This window comes from Diabrotica undecimpunctata, chromosome 7, assembly GCF_040954645.1.
Source record: "Diabrotica undecimpunctata isolate CICGRU chromosome 7, icDiaUnde3, whole genome shotgun sequence".
NCBI lineage: Eukaryota > Metazoa > Arthropoda > Insecta > Coleoptera > Chrysomelidae > Diabrotica > Diabrotica undecimpunctata.
The window spans coordinates 86,788,492-86,807,669 of NC_092809.1; the positions used below are offsets into that span (position 1 = coordinate 86,788,492).

General features: G+C 32.5%; 1 protein-coding gene across 3 annotated transcripts in view; it reads right to left on the bottom strand.

Moving 5' to 3' along the window:
• Positions 1–19,178, bottom strand: part of Sin3A (SIN3 transcription regulator family member A) — a 319,966-nt gene that overhangs the window by 240,804 nt on the left and 59,984 nt on the right. For all 3 annotated transcript variants that reach the window (XM_072537654.1, XM_072537655.1, XM_072537656.1), the window contains exon 4: positions 9,900–10,166. In XM_072537654.1, the coding sequence (XP_072393755.1) occupies positions 9,900–10,166 (267 nt within the window). The remainder of the gene's footprint in view (positions 1–9,899; positions 10,167–19,178) is intronic.

The window sequence follows — 19,178 nt, forward strand, 5'->3', positions numbered from 1 at the left end:
GCCTTGCCTACGCGCAAACGAGTTGCTTCCTAGCCCCAAGAGTTGATTGGTCTTCAGTCCACTTTTTGATTTCGTCAAACAAAGAGGTTCGGATAAAAAACGCTCATTGGGCGCATACGTTCGCAAAAATTCAGTTAAAAATTGAAATGTTACAACAATTCAAATAAATAGTTATGTTAATTTTGAACACAGGTATTTTAAAATCATTGCGTTAGCCGATAGTAAATTACAATATGATTTTAATTTAGATAATTCTGGAAGTAATACAAGTAATTTACAAAGAATACCATTATTTAAAGTGTGGTAAATAATTAATTTTAAAATTTTTTATAGTTAATGTCTCGACGAAAATTACACTGGTCAACAAAAATCAACTTTTTTGTGGCATGAATAGAAGTACTAAGGCGAATCTATGGAACAGTGAATGTCAATAGAGACGATAGAATAGACGATACAATTTCGAACTTTATAGAATATACCAGGAGCCAGATATCGTAAAATATATTTAGATATAACATCTGAGGTGGATAGAGCATGTAATGCGGATGGAATAAAATGGCCCAGCTAGAAAAACGGTCTTTTATAGACCAATTGGTCTATCATTGTACAAATAGAGGAAGAACAAGGTTCCTTGATAATATCGATGAAGACATGAGAAATATGGAAAAACGTGATTGTCGGAGGAAGGCGATAGATAGGGACGACTGGAGAAAAAATCTTGAGGAGGCTAGGACCCACGCAAGGTTGTAAAGCCAGAATGATGATGATAGAACATTAGAATAAGAATATCATTAGAAAGTCGAAAATAAACTTAATGGAGATATGTATTATGAGTAGTATGACCAACTAGCCAGAAAAATCCGGAACATGGCCCGAATTACGAAGTCGTGTCCCGGCGTCCCGGACAAGGCTTCCGGGCCATCCGAATTTTAAACCTTATTGGTAAAATTCTATTTTGAAATTTTAAATACGTTATTCTTTTAAGTCACATCAAATTAAATTGTTGGGACGAAAAAAAGTCGAAAATTTCTAGAGTGTAATACTAATACCACATCCAAAACGCATGCATTTTATCGTGATATTATATTATAGGAAAACTCAAACTGTGCATTTTTTTTTCGTTTCTGTATTTTAGTTATCCTCTTCGGAAAAGATTATTCAAAAACGATAACAATTCATGTATTGTATACATATCAATCATGTCGACCGAAATGTGCCGCATTCAACGATGTAATGATTGCTGATAAATGTTTTTTTTGGTTTTGTCAACCATATGCAATATGATTTTATGTAAACATTTATTTTCTGTCACTAATTAGTTTGAAGCCTCAAATAGGTTACGGAGGTCCAAAGCATTGTTTAGTTGACTTACATTTTTCATTCCATTCTATTGTTAATATGGAACCAGAACAAGAAAGTAAAAAGAGAAAACGCTATTGCACTTTTAATAAAACATTGCAAGAAGAATTCCCATTTTTGAAAAAAAAAGTAAGAGACGTAAAATGTGATACTTGTAGATCTGAATTTTCGATCGCCCACAGTGGTAGAGCGGATGTAGTCTTCTTCTTCTTTAAGTTCCATCTTCTATCGAAGGTTGGAAATCATCATGGCTATGCGGACTCTGTTGACTGCCGCTCTAAAAAGTTCTGCACTACTGCATTCACACCATTCCTTTAAGTTCTTAAGCCAGGATATTCTTCGTCTTCCCACATTTCGCTTTCCTCGGATTTTGACTTACATAATAAGTTGTAATAATGCGAATTTTTGCCCTCTCATCACATGTCCTAAGTACTCAATTTTCGTCTTTTGATAGTTAGTATTATTTCCGCCTCATTTCCTATCCTTCTAGTTACTTCCACGTTTGACATTCTTTGAATCCATGATATTCGTAGAATTCTTCTGTAACACCAAAATTCAAAGGCGGCCAACTTATTCAGATAGACTTGTTTTAGTGTTCACGCTTCCAAGCCAAAAAGAAGAGTAGAGAACACGTAACATCGAAGCATTCTCAGGCGTAGTTCTAACCTTATATTCCGATAACAAAGAAACTTTTTAAGTTTAATGAATGATGCACGTGCTATTTCAATGCGTGCCCTAATTTCTTTGGTTTGGTCTACATCTGATGTTATCCATGTTCCTAAGTATTTATAGTTACTAACACTCTCAATGTAGCGGATGTAATGAGTCACATCAAAAGTGAAAAACACCAAAGAGGTATTAGCTCCGCGGCAAGCAGCAAAAAATTGACTGAATTTTTCAAGGCAACAGCAACATAGAGTAATATTGATTTAGAGACAGCAGCTCGGGAAGGTGTTTGGGCGTACCATATGATTAAGGAAAATGAAAACTTTAGCTTAGCTGATTGCTCATCGTAAATATTTCGGAATTGCTTTGAATTGACCATATTTCAGTCAGCTTGTACTAAATGTGAGGCAATAATTGTTAAAAATGTCTTTGGTCCGTACATCGAAAATCAATTGGTTTATGCAATGAACAACGCAATATACGTCAGTATAATTACCGATGTATCTAACCATGGAAACGTAGAGATGTTCACGGTTGTGGTGAGATATTTCGTTCCATTAGAAGGCATGAAGACGAAAATATTGAATTTTACGGCTGAAGATGGGAAAACATCTGATATTATTGTGCAGCTCTTGAGGAAAACTCTTGAAAAGTACAACATCTCAAGAAAGTTAGTTTCATTCTGCGGCGATAATACTAATACTAATTTTGGTGGTAAAAAGCGAGGTGGGCAAAATAATGTTTACTACAAACTAAAGTCATAGGTGAATCCAAATTTGATGGGAACGGGTTGTGCGGCTTGTAACGGGATTTAATTAAGCATACAGAAATCAGATCTAAGTAACCCAATTCAGTTTAAAGTTTAAAATCCTTTCAATAATATTATTCATTCTTCTTCTTCATGTGCCTTGTCCGTTCCGAACGTTGGCAATCAACATGGCTATTCTGACTTTGTTTACGGCAGATCTGAATAGTTCAGCAGATGACAATCCGAACCATTGCCGCAAGTTTTGGAGCCACGAGTGTCTTCTCCTCCCTGGACCCCTTCTGCTGTCTATTTTCCCTATCATTCATTGCTTATTGCTAAATGCGATTGTTTGTTTATGACATTGAAAATATCGGTGTAACTAGAACACGCGCTGACCTAGTGAAATTTGCAATATAATCAAAAGCTTCTTAAATAATGTGTACAAATTATATTAAAAACATGAATGTATAAACAAAACGCACGTGAGTTAAATACCCGTAAAATAACGGAAGTAAATTATTAAGAATTAAGAGTGAACAGTCAAAGCTAGTGTTGTCATCCGTCATTATTTTACTTAGAGAACCAATAAAGTAATTATGAGTATCCAGTGAGTTCGAGTTAATCAACCACATGCAGGGGGTAAACTACCCCTAGAATTCCACTATATGGAACTCTTGATGGAAGCAATCTAATCACCATTATAAGAATATACAACATTATTATAGGCTCACATTATTCACAACACTTTGCAATGTGGCTGCAATATGTTACCATTTAACGTGGAATTAATTATGGTGAAAATTTATTCACATTCTTATCGTTTCACTATTCGTGTCACACATTTGAAAGAGTTTTGTGAAACCGCAAACGTTGAATACCAGAAAATTCTTGGTTATGGGAAAACTCGCTTTTTGGAAATGTTCACATGCGTGCAATCAATCTTACGAGTTTATGATGAATTAAAGGCGTATTTTCTGGAGACTTCAAGCAGCCCAAATTTCTGTGCAATTTTTGATACCACTTTCATTGTTGCCAACAAAATAAATATACCAAAACATTAACTTTAGATATTCCATCTGGAAATTTCAGTCCAGCATTAAATATGTTAAAATATAAACCAAAAATTATTACATCCAATAAATAATATTATAAACTTACACAATAATATGTGATAATGTTCAGTTTTATTCTAAACTATAAATTTTATTATATTGGCAACATGAATTTTTGATAGCAACTTGCAACAAAATGGTATGAAAAATTGAACACATTTTAATTTTTCCTATAGCACAGGAATTGCATGAAAATAGCGCGTAGGCATGCGCTGTTGCATAATCGTGTCTTGCTTGGCTCTTGCCTAGCATGAAAATTGCATAATGTAAAACCATCTCAAGAAACGTGTTCAAAAATTACTTTTAATCACTTCATGACTATTTGAATCTAACCTGAATTGCAATATTTTTTCTATAGGCTAAGATTTTCAATCGGACTGTCTTAAGAATTGAAGGTGAAGAAGTAGCTGCGATTGAAATGACACAGGACGATTTCCTGCAGTCGTTGAAAACAAGAGTGGATTCACAGTTCCTGTCGTCAGCTGTAGACCTCGGTATTGATAAACAATGTTGCAAACAGTTCTTCCATTTTATCAAACTTGCATCGATTATCTCGAGCAGTGGAAATCACAGTTTGAAAATGTACTCATATTTGAATGGGCTACACTCGCTACCTCGCATGGCAGAGAATAATTGGATTAGCGTAGAAGAAAACAATGTTGAATTATTTGATGAGTTCGGATATGTAAAGAAATTTGTGACCAGTGATAAAATTACAGCTTGGAACGAAAATCACACAAAACCACATCAACGATGGGACGAATGCTTTCAACACTTCGAAAAGAATCACGTTCCGTACAAACGCTTTGCACGCGTTATTGAATTGGATAATTCAATAAGCAAAATCCAAAATATGGACAGACGAAAAATGGCAATATGTCATTGAAACCTTAAAAAATATTTTGTTATTATATTTTTTATGAGATTATGCCACAATTGGTTGTAATGACAATTACATTCTTATGTTAACCTAGAAATTAACATGGAAATTAAACATCAGTTGATTTTCTAATTGTTCCTTCCTCCTTTAAATACACGTAAATAAAATTATATAAAATTTAGAAAATCATAAAAAATTATAGATTTCTTTCTTTCTTCTATATATTATATAAAAAATATAAATAAAGAAAACATAAAAAATTATAAAAAATCATAAAAAATTGTAAAAATTAAATAAAATTGGCGGAGTGATTTGTTTTACCGGCAAAAATAAATCATGTGAGAATTGAAATTATTCAGGAATAAGATCTTTGTTGATCAGGTTGAATTCAAAGGCGTATTGTTGTTTTTAGCAGGCAAAATACCTTGTTTATTGTTAAATATTTTTTGGAGAACAAAAGTATCATTGGCCAGAACACACACACACCGACACACACACACACACCGACACACACACACACACCGACACACACACACACACACACCGACACACACACACACACACACACACACACACACACACACACACACACACACACACACACACACACACACACACACACACACACAGCAACGCACACACACCAACACACACACACGCACCAACGCACACACACGCATAAACCACCCACAAACCCATTAATATTGCATAATAATAATATATTGACTACTATGTGAATATTATGCAAAGCAACAATTGCATTGGTTCCAACATCGTTTGCAACATCATTTCTTTTCTATTTTTGTCCACCACCAAGGTTAAGTTTCGCTTATTCTACTGTATATATATATATATATATATATATATATATATATATATATATATATATATATATATATATATATATATATATATATATATATATATATATTTACACGACCCGACTATAGCTCCTCTTTTCAAAATGCGGTTATAAGTCGTCCTCTAGAAGGAGTGAATATCTTTAAAATATTATTCGTGTATATCAAATTTTTTGCAATTCTTATAATGTATCGAAAATAAAAACATTATAATTTTTTATACAATTACCAAATTAAAACCAATTGGTCTTCCATCTAAAATTACTATACATACCTCCTCCAATATATATTAAATTAACAAAATAAATCTTTCTGCTATTCAAAATATACGTCAAAACTACATTACAGTGGTTTGCTCCTCCAAATATAAATCAGAGACTAAACGACGGTGGATACGTAAACCAAATAATATATTAGAGTATATTTGGCGCGAAAAATCTGTAAGCCTAACGATTTCTAACGTTTTGTTTTGTAGTGATAAAATATTCTTTATTCATATTACACGTGTAGTGCACTGGAAACTCTAGGTATGTACTTATATAATTTTTATTTTGTTACAGAACGGGTAATAAATACAATTTAATATTGTTTCAATTTAATAGGTAGTTGGATTGAACAAAACTACTAGATCATTATGCAAAATAATATAATATTTTCTGTCTTCTCCACATTACACATCAGATATTTTTGTACACTTTACAAATATATCTAAATGCATCTGACATTTCTTCCGTAAGTTTAACATTTAAGAGCATTTTATTCTCAAATATGAACGGTATGCGGCAAAATAAACAGTACTAAAATGCGTATGCCTCAGATTAGTATGTGTCATGCGCCGAAACGTATTAAGTGATTTCTGAACGACGTTATAACTTATGTGAATGTCATGATGATTTTAGGTGCTTCAGGATGGTTCTCAGTTTTGCAGAAATTTTTTTTATCGTGGAGTACTATTTTCGATCATACGGAAAAGGTCGCGAAATCGGTCCAAAAAGCTTAAAATCAACAATAGTTTTAGCAGGACGGGCAATCTGTCACACGGTCAGTGAGTCTCTTCGAATACTGTTCAGTGATTTTCCATACCCATCGCAATTATCAGGCCTAACCTAACTAACACCACATGATACGTACATGTATCTGTACAATGTCTGACATTCCGGAATAACAAACTCCAATTAAATTTTTTTAGTGCCAGAGGGCATTTTTAACATCTATTTTATCGGAAACGTCGTCGTGAATAATGTTGGTAAGGCTATATCATGTATACTAAATATATAGATATTCATATACATTTCAATATTCATTTCAGTACTGTTTATTTTACCGCATACTGTATTTCCCTACTTCAGTCACTTTTTACTATGAAAAATAATTTTAGGAAATATCCTTAAGTTCCACTCAATTTTATTGTTCACCTGACAGTATCTTCACACCTGAAGAAAGTGATAAAGATAACACAGATTCTCCAGACTTAGAAACTCCATCACCAGCTTCTGATAAAATGTTAGATTCCAATTATGTTCCCTTCGATGATTCTTCAGTAAGTGCAATAAAACTTTTAAAAGAATAAAATGTGTTGTGTACTCTGTAATATTGAAATGGATAACGGAAAAATATAATATTTTTTTAATTGGGTTTTTAGGAAAAGTCTTCAGGTTCTCCAGAAATAAATAATTCCCACTTTTGTCCAAAACAAGTTAACAAAGATGAGTTAAATATTGAGGTAAGTTTATTTCAAATATTTTAGCAATATAATTCAAAGCACATACTTTTTAGGAACAATCTAATTCACCTTAGTCTTCTGTCAGCCTAAATATCCATCAACATGTGGAAGAAACTTGCAATATAAATACGAAGTCTTTAAAAAAATCTGTTTTTTGTTACTTTTGTGAATCAGTTGTATTAAATTTTCCTAGACATATACTACGAAATCATCAAAGCAAATTAGAAGTTAAAAAAATTTTGGTTTACCCTCCAAGAAGTAAAACGAGAAAGCAATTGTTATTTGCTTTGAGAAAAAAGGGAAACTATTTGTTAGGTTCTGCAAATTTAAAACCAGTTAGAAAAGCGAGTTAGAAAAATGAGGGAATTAGCTAAAATTGTTATCGAACTAAGAAAAAATAGTTCCTCAATCAAAACGCTTTTTGACTCATTGAAACCAGAATATTACGATTCTTTAGTTTTTGCTACTAAAATAGTTTCAAAATATGATAACGAGAGCAAAACTTTTAAAGCTCCATCATTTGCTAAAAATATTGGCACTACATTAAAACAGTGTTGTGATATAGCACTTATGCTTAATGCGAAAAAGTCTGAGTTTACAGTTAAAAGTGCCAGCGCTAAAGCTGACTTAAAATCTTTAATACAAATAATAGAAGGAAATTGGAAATATGATATTTCCAGTCAAGCTGCAAATGATTTAGACATGAAAAAATGGAACAAAGTGACGTTAATACCACTAGCAAGTGACCTTAAGCTATTGAAAAACTATCTCGTGCGAAGGGCAAATGAATCTTGTAATAAATTACAGAAAAATAATAATGATATTAGTCCTTACATGTTTCTGTTAGAAACTATATATTGCCGTCTAATCTTATTAAATAGAAGGCGCCCTGGTGAATTAGAAAGAATGACCATACAGAGTTACATTAGCGCTAAAGATAATCAATGTTATGAAGAATTTTCTGAAACAATTTCAGAAACCGAAAGAATTTTAATGAAAAGTTTTAGAAGAATAGTAATAAAAGGTAAAAGTGGACGTGGTGTACCCCTCCTAGTAAGTAAGGATGTACAAGAACACTTAGAAATGATTACAAAATGTAGAGATTTACTTTTAAAAACACCTAGTATTTACCTTTTTGTTAATCCAAAATTTGATAAACTAATTCGAGGGTATGAAGTAATGTCAAAATATGCTAAATTATGCGGAGTTAAAAATCCTAGTGCTCTTACATGTACAAGGCTGAGAAAACATCTAGCAACGCTAACCCAGTTGTTTACCATGTCGGAAAATGACATGGAGTAACTGGCTTCATTTATGGGGCACACATTAGGAATTCATCGATCTTCATATAGACTCCCCGATGACATTTATCAAACTGTAAATATCTCTAAGTTGCTCCTGTTAATGAAGAAAGGTAAAGCAGGTCAATTCAAGGGAAAAAGTTTAGAAGAAATAGAGATAAATTTGGAAGAAGACATTATGTAAGATGATGATGGACATAATAACGAGGTATTTGGGGAACAAAAAAATGAAACCAATGATGTTATTGAATCAAAAGGTCCAAAAAGTTGTAATAATGAAAAAAGGGAATAATTGATATGAAGGCAAAAAATACAAAAGGGTTTTAGTTCCGTGGACAGAAAATCAGAAGAAAGTAGTCAAAATGTATTTTAAAACCCACATTAAACAAAAGAGGCCCCCCAAAAAACCGGAATGTGAAGATCTGATTTTAAAAAATCCTGATATATTAAAAAATAAAAATCGGAATGTGAAGATCTGATTTTAAAAAATCCTGATATATTAAAAAATAAAAATTGGCTCAAAATAAAGGTCTTCGTTCAAAATGAATATAAAAAGTGTTAAATGTCCAAGTTTTTTTCGAAATTCAGTTTTTGCAATATATTCTGAGTTTTCGTTAAGTATTTTTATTTGTGTTTATATATTCAGTTTTGTTCATATTTTTATTATTTGTTTTTAAATATAAATAATGTCATAATTATCAATAATATATATATAGCCCTTTAATATAATCAGATTCGTTTACAATATAATGTATATTCGTTTAAAATATATATATTATATTACTTTAAATATTAAAGAAAGATTGGAAGACTATTAAGTAGTTTTCGAATCATTATTCCAGAGGAGGACTAAACCACCGTAATATAAAAATAGGAAGAACTAAGGTCGGTAAACTATAATTTGAATATACATAACGAAATATACGCCGACGCTGGCGACACAACAAGTAATGTGGCGATCATATTGAACTAAAGTATTCAAACGTACAAAAACATGCAATAACTCATCCATCTGAAATTTTGCTCAATGGTTTAGAATGACGTTTAGACTTCATTTATAATGATTGCGATAAGTCCTCCGTATACGGAGGACCTACCACACTGGAGGACCTATTATATGTAAATTTCCTATATAAGGAGGAGCTATCCACTGGTGCGTATATATATATATATATATATATATATATATATATATATATATATATATATATTATTTTTGTTTTTTAAGATACACAAATTACAAAAAATACCTTATCAAAAAATGCGTAATCGTTTAGAGTTCCATATTTTCCAGCCTCACTTAAACTCACATCTCGACATGTTTGGGAAATTTTGTGCTTCTTTGGGGGTGGTGCATCACGGTGTTGATAAGTGGAATACGGAGGAGATCTCTTAACAGTGCTTCCTGAGATATGGCTTGGTTTATGATGAACTCCATGTCGTTCTGGCATATGATCTCTGTGGTATGGCTTGGCTGGAAGCTTTTTCACAGAGTTGGGGTGTTCAGAAACTGGGGCCTGTAGATAAAAATAAATGACAATGTGTTAGTATTTTGAATCCACTGGCCAAATAATCTTACTATATTTATATATTTTTTTATAAGCAGCTTGGTTTTAATCTGCATCCTTACTTTCATCTTCAGCATTTAAGTAACATTTACTTTCCAATTTTCAGAGATAACTACAATAAACTTTTTAGAAGTATAAATAACAACTCGAATAATATAAAATTCATATGTGGTATAAACATTTTGCTGATCTTGTTATTAATAGCAGGAACGCTGTGCCAGTCTGAGACTGAGTCCGAGCTCACCAGTACTTTACACATGACAGATTGGGTGGAAAAGTTCGCATCTATATAAATATATATATATATATATATATATATATATATATATATATATATATATATATATATATAAACAGATAAACAAAGTGGATATCAAAAATTGCAGACCTATAAGTCTACTACCAATCATACACAAGATATTCACAAAGACCATCATCAACAGATTAACAAATGCATTAGAAGCTGCACAGCTAAGGTAAAAATTTATGAAAACACTCCAGAATTTCCCACTACCAAAGGCGTCCGACAAGGAGACGCAATATCACCAAAGCTCTTCACTGCACCTCTAGAAAATACACTCAGCAAAATTCTCTGGTAGAACCAAGAGATACCTCAGCCATCTAAGATTTGCAAACGATATCGTTCTGATTGCTAATAATCCTGCAGAACTACAAGGACTTATAAGCGACCTAAATGCAGTAGCAATGAAGTTAGCCTAAAAATGAACCTGACAAAAATAATAATAACACTGTACTTGAAACAGTAAACTTGTTTGTATACCGGGGATTATTAATACATAAATCTGGCTCCCTACTTCCAGAAATCAACAGAAGAATGAAACTGGGCTGTTTGGGCATCTTTTGGTAGAAATGCAGTCAAATGGAAGATGCCAATCCACCTGAAAAAAAAAAAAAACATTCGATCAGTGTATACTACCAATCATGACAGAGAGCTGCGAAACCTAAAGAAAGAGATACTATCGAAACTCAGTCACTCAAAGATCAATGGTGCGATGCACGCTAGGTATAACAAAGAGAGATCGAAAAAAATACAACGGATCAGACAAAAAACCAAGGTCACTGCTGTAATCCACAGAATTAATCTTTAAATTTGCGGGGCATTTAGCGAGAAGAGTTGACAATAGGTTGTCCACTAGAATTACAATGGTATACAAGAAGCGTCAAAAGGCAAAGAAGACGTCTAAATTTAAAATGGGACATGGGACTATAACATAAGGAAACAAGCCGGTACAACATGGCACAGAAAAGCAAATTTTAGACAGTCGTCGGCAGAAATGAAGAATGGGTATGTAAGGGAGGCTGCACCATAATCAGTAGAATAAGTTGAGAATGATGAAGATATACATAAACGAGTTAAATATACGGTGTGTCCGTAATTTATGGAATAAATTTGATATTTCCTAAATAAAAAGCCTTTTTAAAAAAATCTAAAACACGTAAATTTTTAAATTTAATGTTCTACATTTTACAATAAAATTTCATTATACAAGGTGATACACATTAAAGTGATGACGTCATCGGGTCTTTTTTTAAATGTAAAACCCTGTATTTTAGGACATTTTTAGATCGATAAAAATGAGCTGATTCCAAAAAAGTATCATACTGGGGGTCTAACGGATATAATTTAAAAGATATGCGCTTAGAAATAATTTTTATTGATTTATAATATTAATAAATTATAATAAATAACTTGAAAGTAATCCAGTAATTAATACATGACTTAATCTTAAATGTTCGAATTGTAGCCCTTGTTGTATTTAACAGTAATCCAAACAAATGTTGTACAAATTCTTGTAGAACCTTGTTTATGCTTTCTTCAGAAATATTGTTTATTTCTTTACGAATTTTTGTTTTTAAGTCTCCAATATTTGCAGGTTTAGTTTTATAAACAATCTCTAAATGACCCCACATAAAATAATCCAAAGGATTGAGGTCTGGCGACCTCGCTGACCATTCAATATGTCCCCGTCTTCCAATCCACCTGTTCGGAAAAATTTCATTTAGGTACCTTCGAACATCTAAAGCATAATGCGGAGGCGCACTATCCTGTTGAAACCATAAACTTTTATCAAAACCTCCAACATTAATTTTACTGGGGAATAAATTAATTAAAGTAGTTACGAGATACCCACTTAAAAACTGAAGGTATGCTGACCCGTTTAAATTACCTTCGAAATAGTAGGGTCCAATGATTTTATTTCTTACAATGCCAGCCCATACGTTTACCTTTTGCGGATATTGTGTATGATGTTCCCGCATCCAGTTGGAGTTGTCTTTTGCCCAGTATCTACAATTCTGACGGTTGACCTCGCCATTTAATTTGAATGTAGCCTCATCAGAAAAAATAATATTTTGAACCAAGAGAAGGTTTCGGTGGCTGTTATCTATCATTATTTCGCAAAATTGTATTCTTTTATCTGGATCATCCTCGTTTAATTCCTGTACAACTGTGCATTTTACTTACTTTTACGTACTTTGTGTACCCTTGTTTTGCAAACATCGAGATCACCTTACGAACAGAAGTGTGCGCATCTTCTTCAAAAGCAAGTAGAACATCTAATGTAACATAATTTACAGAGGGACGACCTGATTTGCGTGCATTTTCAACCGTACCAATTTCTCGAAATTTCAATCTTACTTACTGTTGATTGTGTGATGGGTATTTCTGGATATTTATCATTAAATAAATTACACACTTCCATCCGAGTTCGCGATTTGTCTCCATACCCAATCATCATGAGTATTTTAATTCTTTGCTTTACACTCAAATTCATTTCTACTTAAAATTAATTCTAAGCAATAATACAGAACATTCACGAATTAATAAAATTATTGTACTACTTAATTGTTATTGAACGTTACTAAAAATAATTACAGTTTACCAAAAACTAGAAGTAGGCTACTTTTTTGCAATTGATAATATATAATTTATTTTCTCAGCGCATATCTTTCAAATTATATCCATTAGACCCGAGTATTATACTTTTTTGAAATCAGCTCATTTTTATCGATCTAAAAATGTCCTAAAATACAGGGTGTTACATTTAAAAAAAGAGCCGATGACGTCATCACTGTAATGTATATCACCTTGTATGAAATTTTATTGTAAAATGTAGAACATTAAATTTAAAAATAAATATCGAATTTATTCCATACTTTACGGACACACTGTATTATATTTTCTAATTACAAATTAGTACAATATTATGCAATAGTATCTAATATAATACCTATTATCAATTAACAATAAATCGCTTAGATCTTGGTCAAAACGGGCCAAAGTAAAAAGTATTTACAAGAACTTACCTTTCGACTATAAATAAACTTATCTGAATCTAAAAACAATCAAAATCAAGATTTCTTACATACGGAACCTACAATTTATCACGTATATCTACCTCTACACTTTCTTTTATCGTATGTTTAATTTAAAAATTATAGAAAACACTGATTTAGGCAATTTCCTGAACAGATTCCAAACGTAAGAAATCTCCGGATTTTGATTATTTTTGATAGATGTCGCTGTAGCGTCTGTGTGTATTGTATTTTGAGAACGATTTCCGAAGTGGAAATTGAAACATCAATAAACTTATTTTAAACTTCAATTGTGGCTTATTCACATTAAAATAGTAATTACAATGAGATACTACTACTAAGATCCCACTGCAGGATCACTACGTTCATAACATAGATTATCAAACATTCAAAATTAGGAAAACACATTAATAAGTTGCCAGTCAAAAAGTAACCGCAAATATTTTTAATTCAATTAATACTAAATAATTTTTGATACAATTTTTATTTCGTTCATTATTTTTTAAATAAATTAGGCTGCTCATGACGTATATGCATGTTTTATATCAAATTAAAGCCCTTTTTTTTTAATATGATGATATCAGTTTGTCTGAGAAGAACTGGTCGAAAATTAGGGTTGCCAGCTGTTAAAAACGCGAGGTTTTAAAGAAAAAATAAAAGACAGCTAGCGCGCAACGCAACTGGTTTGAAGTGTCAGATGTGTGAGTTTATACAGCATGCGTCGAAAGATATATAATAATAGATATTATCACTTGTCACACAAGTGTCGTTGTGCTCTAACTCTATTTTACTTTACAGCTGACAACCCTAATTTTCGACCATTTTCTCTCAGTCAACCTTATATCATCATATTAAGAAAAAAATTAGTTTTAATTTGATATAAAAACAAGCATACACGTAATAAGCAGCATATTTTATTTATAAAATAAATGAAAGAAATAAAATTTGTTAAAAACTAATTACTATTAATTTGAATTAAAAATATATGCGGCCACTTTTTGACTGGCAACTTATTATCAATGTATTTTAATTAACACAGCTTAGGTGTTTAACAAAAAAAAAAAAAAAATTTAAAAAAATAGTATTGTTAGTGAAGGTGAATCTTGGATTTATTCCAACGAACCGGAAAATAAACGCCAATCCGCTGTGTGAGTGTTTCACGATGAGGAAAAACCAACAAAAGTGATCCGTTCTCGAAGTATGTTAAAGAAAACGGTCGCAACTTTTGTGTCAAAATATGGTCATGTGACAACAATTGCCTTAGAAGCTCGAAGAACGGTTACTTCTGATTGGCATATAACTGTTTGTTTACTTGAAGTTATCGCGAAACTCCGACAAAGCAACACACAACGACGTATCATCCTACATCAGTACAATTCAAGTGCTCACACTGCCCAAAAGACAATAGAGTTTTTGGAGCTTCAAATGGACAATGCAAGTGCTCACACTGCCCAAAAGACAATACGAGTTTTTGGAGCTTCAAAACATCGAATTATTAAACCATAGACTCTATAGCCCCGACATAAGTCCCAACGACTTCTTCACGTTCCCAATGATCAAGAATTCAATGCGTGGGCGGCGATTCCAGTCGCCAGAAGTAGCCATCGATGCCTTTAAGACACCTGCAAAAAAGCGGTTTTGCAGGTGTTAACTGAAGACTGGAATAACTGTTTTACCAATTGGTTTAATCGTATGCAAAAGTGTATCGACCTTGGTGGGAAATATTTTGAAAAACAATAAAGTACTTTAAGTCTATATATTTTTTGTTTTTATATGCAAAACTAAAAAGACAACCCCCGTAAGAGAGAAAAAAAATTAGTAGAATTTTCCAAAGACCTTCAAAATAAACAAAAATTTTGATTAAGATATTCACAATCTAGAACTTATTTTTCCCAAACTAGCGAGCTGAGCAAGGGATGGATTATCATTAAGAATCTCTCATGTTACGGATGGGAATAGGTGTCCGGAAGAAATGCCAAAATGCCAATTAGAATTAAAAATATATGCGGCCACTTTTTGACTGGCAACTTATTATCAATGTATTTTAATTAACACAGCTTAGGTGTTTAACAAAAAAAAAAAATTAAAAAAATAGTATTGTTAGTGAAGGTGAATCTTGGATTTATTCCAACGAACCGGAAAATAAACGCCAATCCGCTGTGTGAGTGTTTCACGATGAGGAAAAACCAACAAAAGTGATCCGTTCTCGAAGTATGTTAAAGAAAACGGTCGCAACTTTTGTGTCAAAATATGGTCATGTGACAACAATTGCCTTAGAAGCTCGAAGAACGGTTACTTCTGATTGGCATATAACTGTTTGTTTACTTGAAGTTATCGCGAAACTCCGACAAAGCAACACACAACGACGTATCATCCTACATCAGGACAATTCAAGTGCTCACACTGCCCAAAAGACAATAGAGTTTTTGGAGCTTCAAATGGACAATGCAAGTGCTCACACTGCCCAAAAGACAATACGAGTTTTTGGAGCTTCAAAACATCGAATTATTAAACCATAGACTCTATAGCCCCAACATAAGTCCCAACGACTTCTTCACGTTCCCAATGATCAAGAATTCAATGCGTGGGCGGCGATTCCAGTCGCCAGAAGTAGCCATCGATGCCTTTAAGACACCTGCAAAAAAGCGGTTTTGCAGGTGTTAACTGAAGACTGGAATAACTGTTTTACCAATTGGTTTAATCGTATGCAAAAGTGTATCGACCTTGGTGGGAAATATTTTGAAAAACAATAAAGTACTTTAAGTCTATATATTTTTTGTTTTTATATGCAAAACTAAAAAGACAACCCCCGTAAGAGAGAAAAAAAATTAGTAGAATTTTCCAAAGACCTTCAAAATAAACAAAAATTTTGATTAAGATATTCACAATCTAGAACTTATTTTTCCCAAACTAGCGAGCTGAGCAAGGGATGGATTATCATTAAGAATCTCTCATGTTACGGATGGGAATAGGTGTCCGGAAGAAATGCCAAAAAACAACTGTAACTGGAGTCAGACATATACTAAACACTTCCAGACCATGTAGAAGAACAAAGTTAGGAAGAACAAAATCATTTTTTTTTTCATCGTTTAGGATACAATTTGACGCTCAGGGGTCGATCAGAGCATTTAAACAAGACAGGTGGACCTCGGATAGACTTAGGGCTTTACACGAAGGGAAAAAACAACCCTTAATTTAATTGACCATTAATTTCACTAACAATTTGCCACATGCATTTATTTTTGTTGGCAGCTTCAGACATCCTGTTTTCATATAGCTTTGATCGTTTTGTTATTAGTTTCTTATTATATTCTTTTTTTACCTGTCTATAGGAATCATAGAATTTATGGTTAACTCTGCTCATTGTCAACAAGATGTCTAAACGAGTCTTACATTCTATTATCTCTCGATCATCTCTTTTATTAAGGCCTTTTTTACGTTGCCTAGAATCTAACTTCTTAAAAGGAAAGCACTGATTGAATATATACAGAAACTGATTTAAGAAAGTATTCCATTGATCATTTACACATTTGTAACTTAAATTAAGCCAGTCATGATTATGTAATTTACTTATAAAGGTTTCAATATTATTTGTACTAAAATGTCTTTTCATTTCAAGAGTATTCGTTTCTGCTTCCTCTACCTGAAAAGTTAATTTTTGGGCAGAATGATCAGAGATTCCAGCGTGCAAGACTTCTACTGACACATATGATTGCATATTTGTTAGTATGTTATCTATACAAGTTTTAGATGTGGCAGTTACTCTAGTGTAGTCTTCAATTACATGACAAATATTATATGAGTTAATTAACATACAAAATTTTACTTTATCTAATGTGTTATTCTTAAGATCGATATTGAAATCTCCCCCTATAATTATAATTGTGTTTTCTATCATAATTCTTCCCAGTATAATATCAAATTTGTTTAAAAAAACTGCCAGATCGCTACCTGATGGTCTGTAAACTGATGCTATAATGAGTTTGTTATTACCTACATTAGCTTCGCATACAGCACACTCTATTACCCTATCTACTGATAACTCTTGTATATCCTTTCTTTCCTGACCAATGATGTCTTTACTAAGATATATAGCTGTTCTTCCATGTTCGTTCACATTATTTCTACAATGACTAGCTGTCAGCACAAAATTGTTAATTCCATATTCACTTAATTCTTCTTTAGTTTTCCAATGTTCTGTTGTGCACAATATTTTACAGTCACTGTTGTTTGTTAGAAGTTCTTCTATTTCATCAATACAATTTCCTATGGATTGGAGGTTCTGGTGGATGATACTTATATTCTTTGCTCGTGTGACTGTGTTTTGTATTTCAATTTCCTTGTGTTGATGTGTCTTGTGCTCTCTATTTTCTCCTATGAAAAATTTCCACCTCGGTTATCTAGAAAATCCTTATGACGATGCATCTGGAACCTTTTTATGCCAACACCATTAGGCCAAAACTCTGGTTTATACATGTCATCCTTATATTCAAAGGGAGCCGATACAACAAATCTCTTCAACATATTTTCTTGACTCGGCAATTCCTTTACCATAATAGACTCTTGTTGCATTTTCCTCTTTTCTATTAGAAATTTACATATCTCCTCTTGTTTTGTTGTTCTCTTCACTCTATACAAGTATAGCCACACTTTTTTCTTTTCCCCTGCAAAACCACTTGTGCTATCGTCATCGCTTACTGCCGTTCCTATATTTTTTTTAGTTATGTACCGATGTCTCCTGTGTATAACTTTTTGGAACCCATCTGAGTCACTATCGCTGTTCTCCTCAGTTATTTTATGTTTTTTTATTTGCTCATTAACCTCAGTTGTTTGTTTATTTTTGAGGTTGACATTAATGTTGTCACTTGTCTTCTGTTCAGAGGAACTATATACAATAGATGATTAAGGTTGATACGCCGGGCTACACAGGATGTGACCAATTTATACAGAGTTGGAAGACAAGTAATTGGGCGGTACTTGGTTGGATCTTGAGTGTTATTTTGATCTTTGGGAATTAAATAAGTTATTCCCTGGGTTAGGAAAGATATAAATAGAAGAAAAAAAATACAAACAATTTAGTTAACATAAGGCTGGGTACAATATTCTGTTCGTTTTAATCAAACTTGTTTTTGAAACTATTTAAACTAGTAGCTTCTACTATAAAAACAAGTCCGGAGACATTCTATGAAAAGCTTTTGATATAAAGTATAAAGCAGAGTTCGCTTTACTAACTATTTTTGCTGTTTGAGTAGACCAACTTAATGTTTGGTTGACTGTAACACCAAAATCATTAACTTCCCGTAGCGACTTCAGAGGAACTCCATCCCAAACATATTATGTATATCGGAAATATGAATATCGGCATGAGAAGATTTAAATGACAAAAAGTCAGAAAACTTAGCATGTAAAGAAGCAATATTGGTCTAAAAAATATTGGTTGTTGTCTTTATTCGTTTTTTGCGGCATTTTGTTGGTTAGTACTAATAATAGTTGAAACTTTATTAATATACTTTATTGTTAGTTCTTTGTTAAGTACTTTATATGTTTCCAGTTCCTCTCGCCATTTATTCAAATAGTTTATTGATATTTAGTTATGCCATCCTTTAAAATTGAACTCTAGAAAAT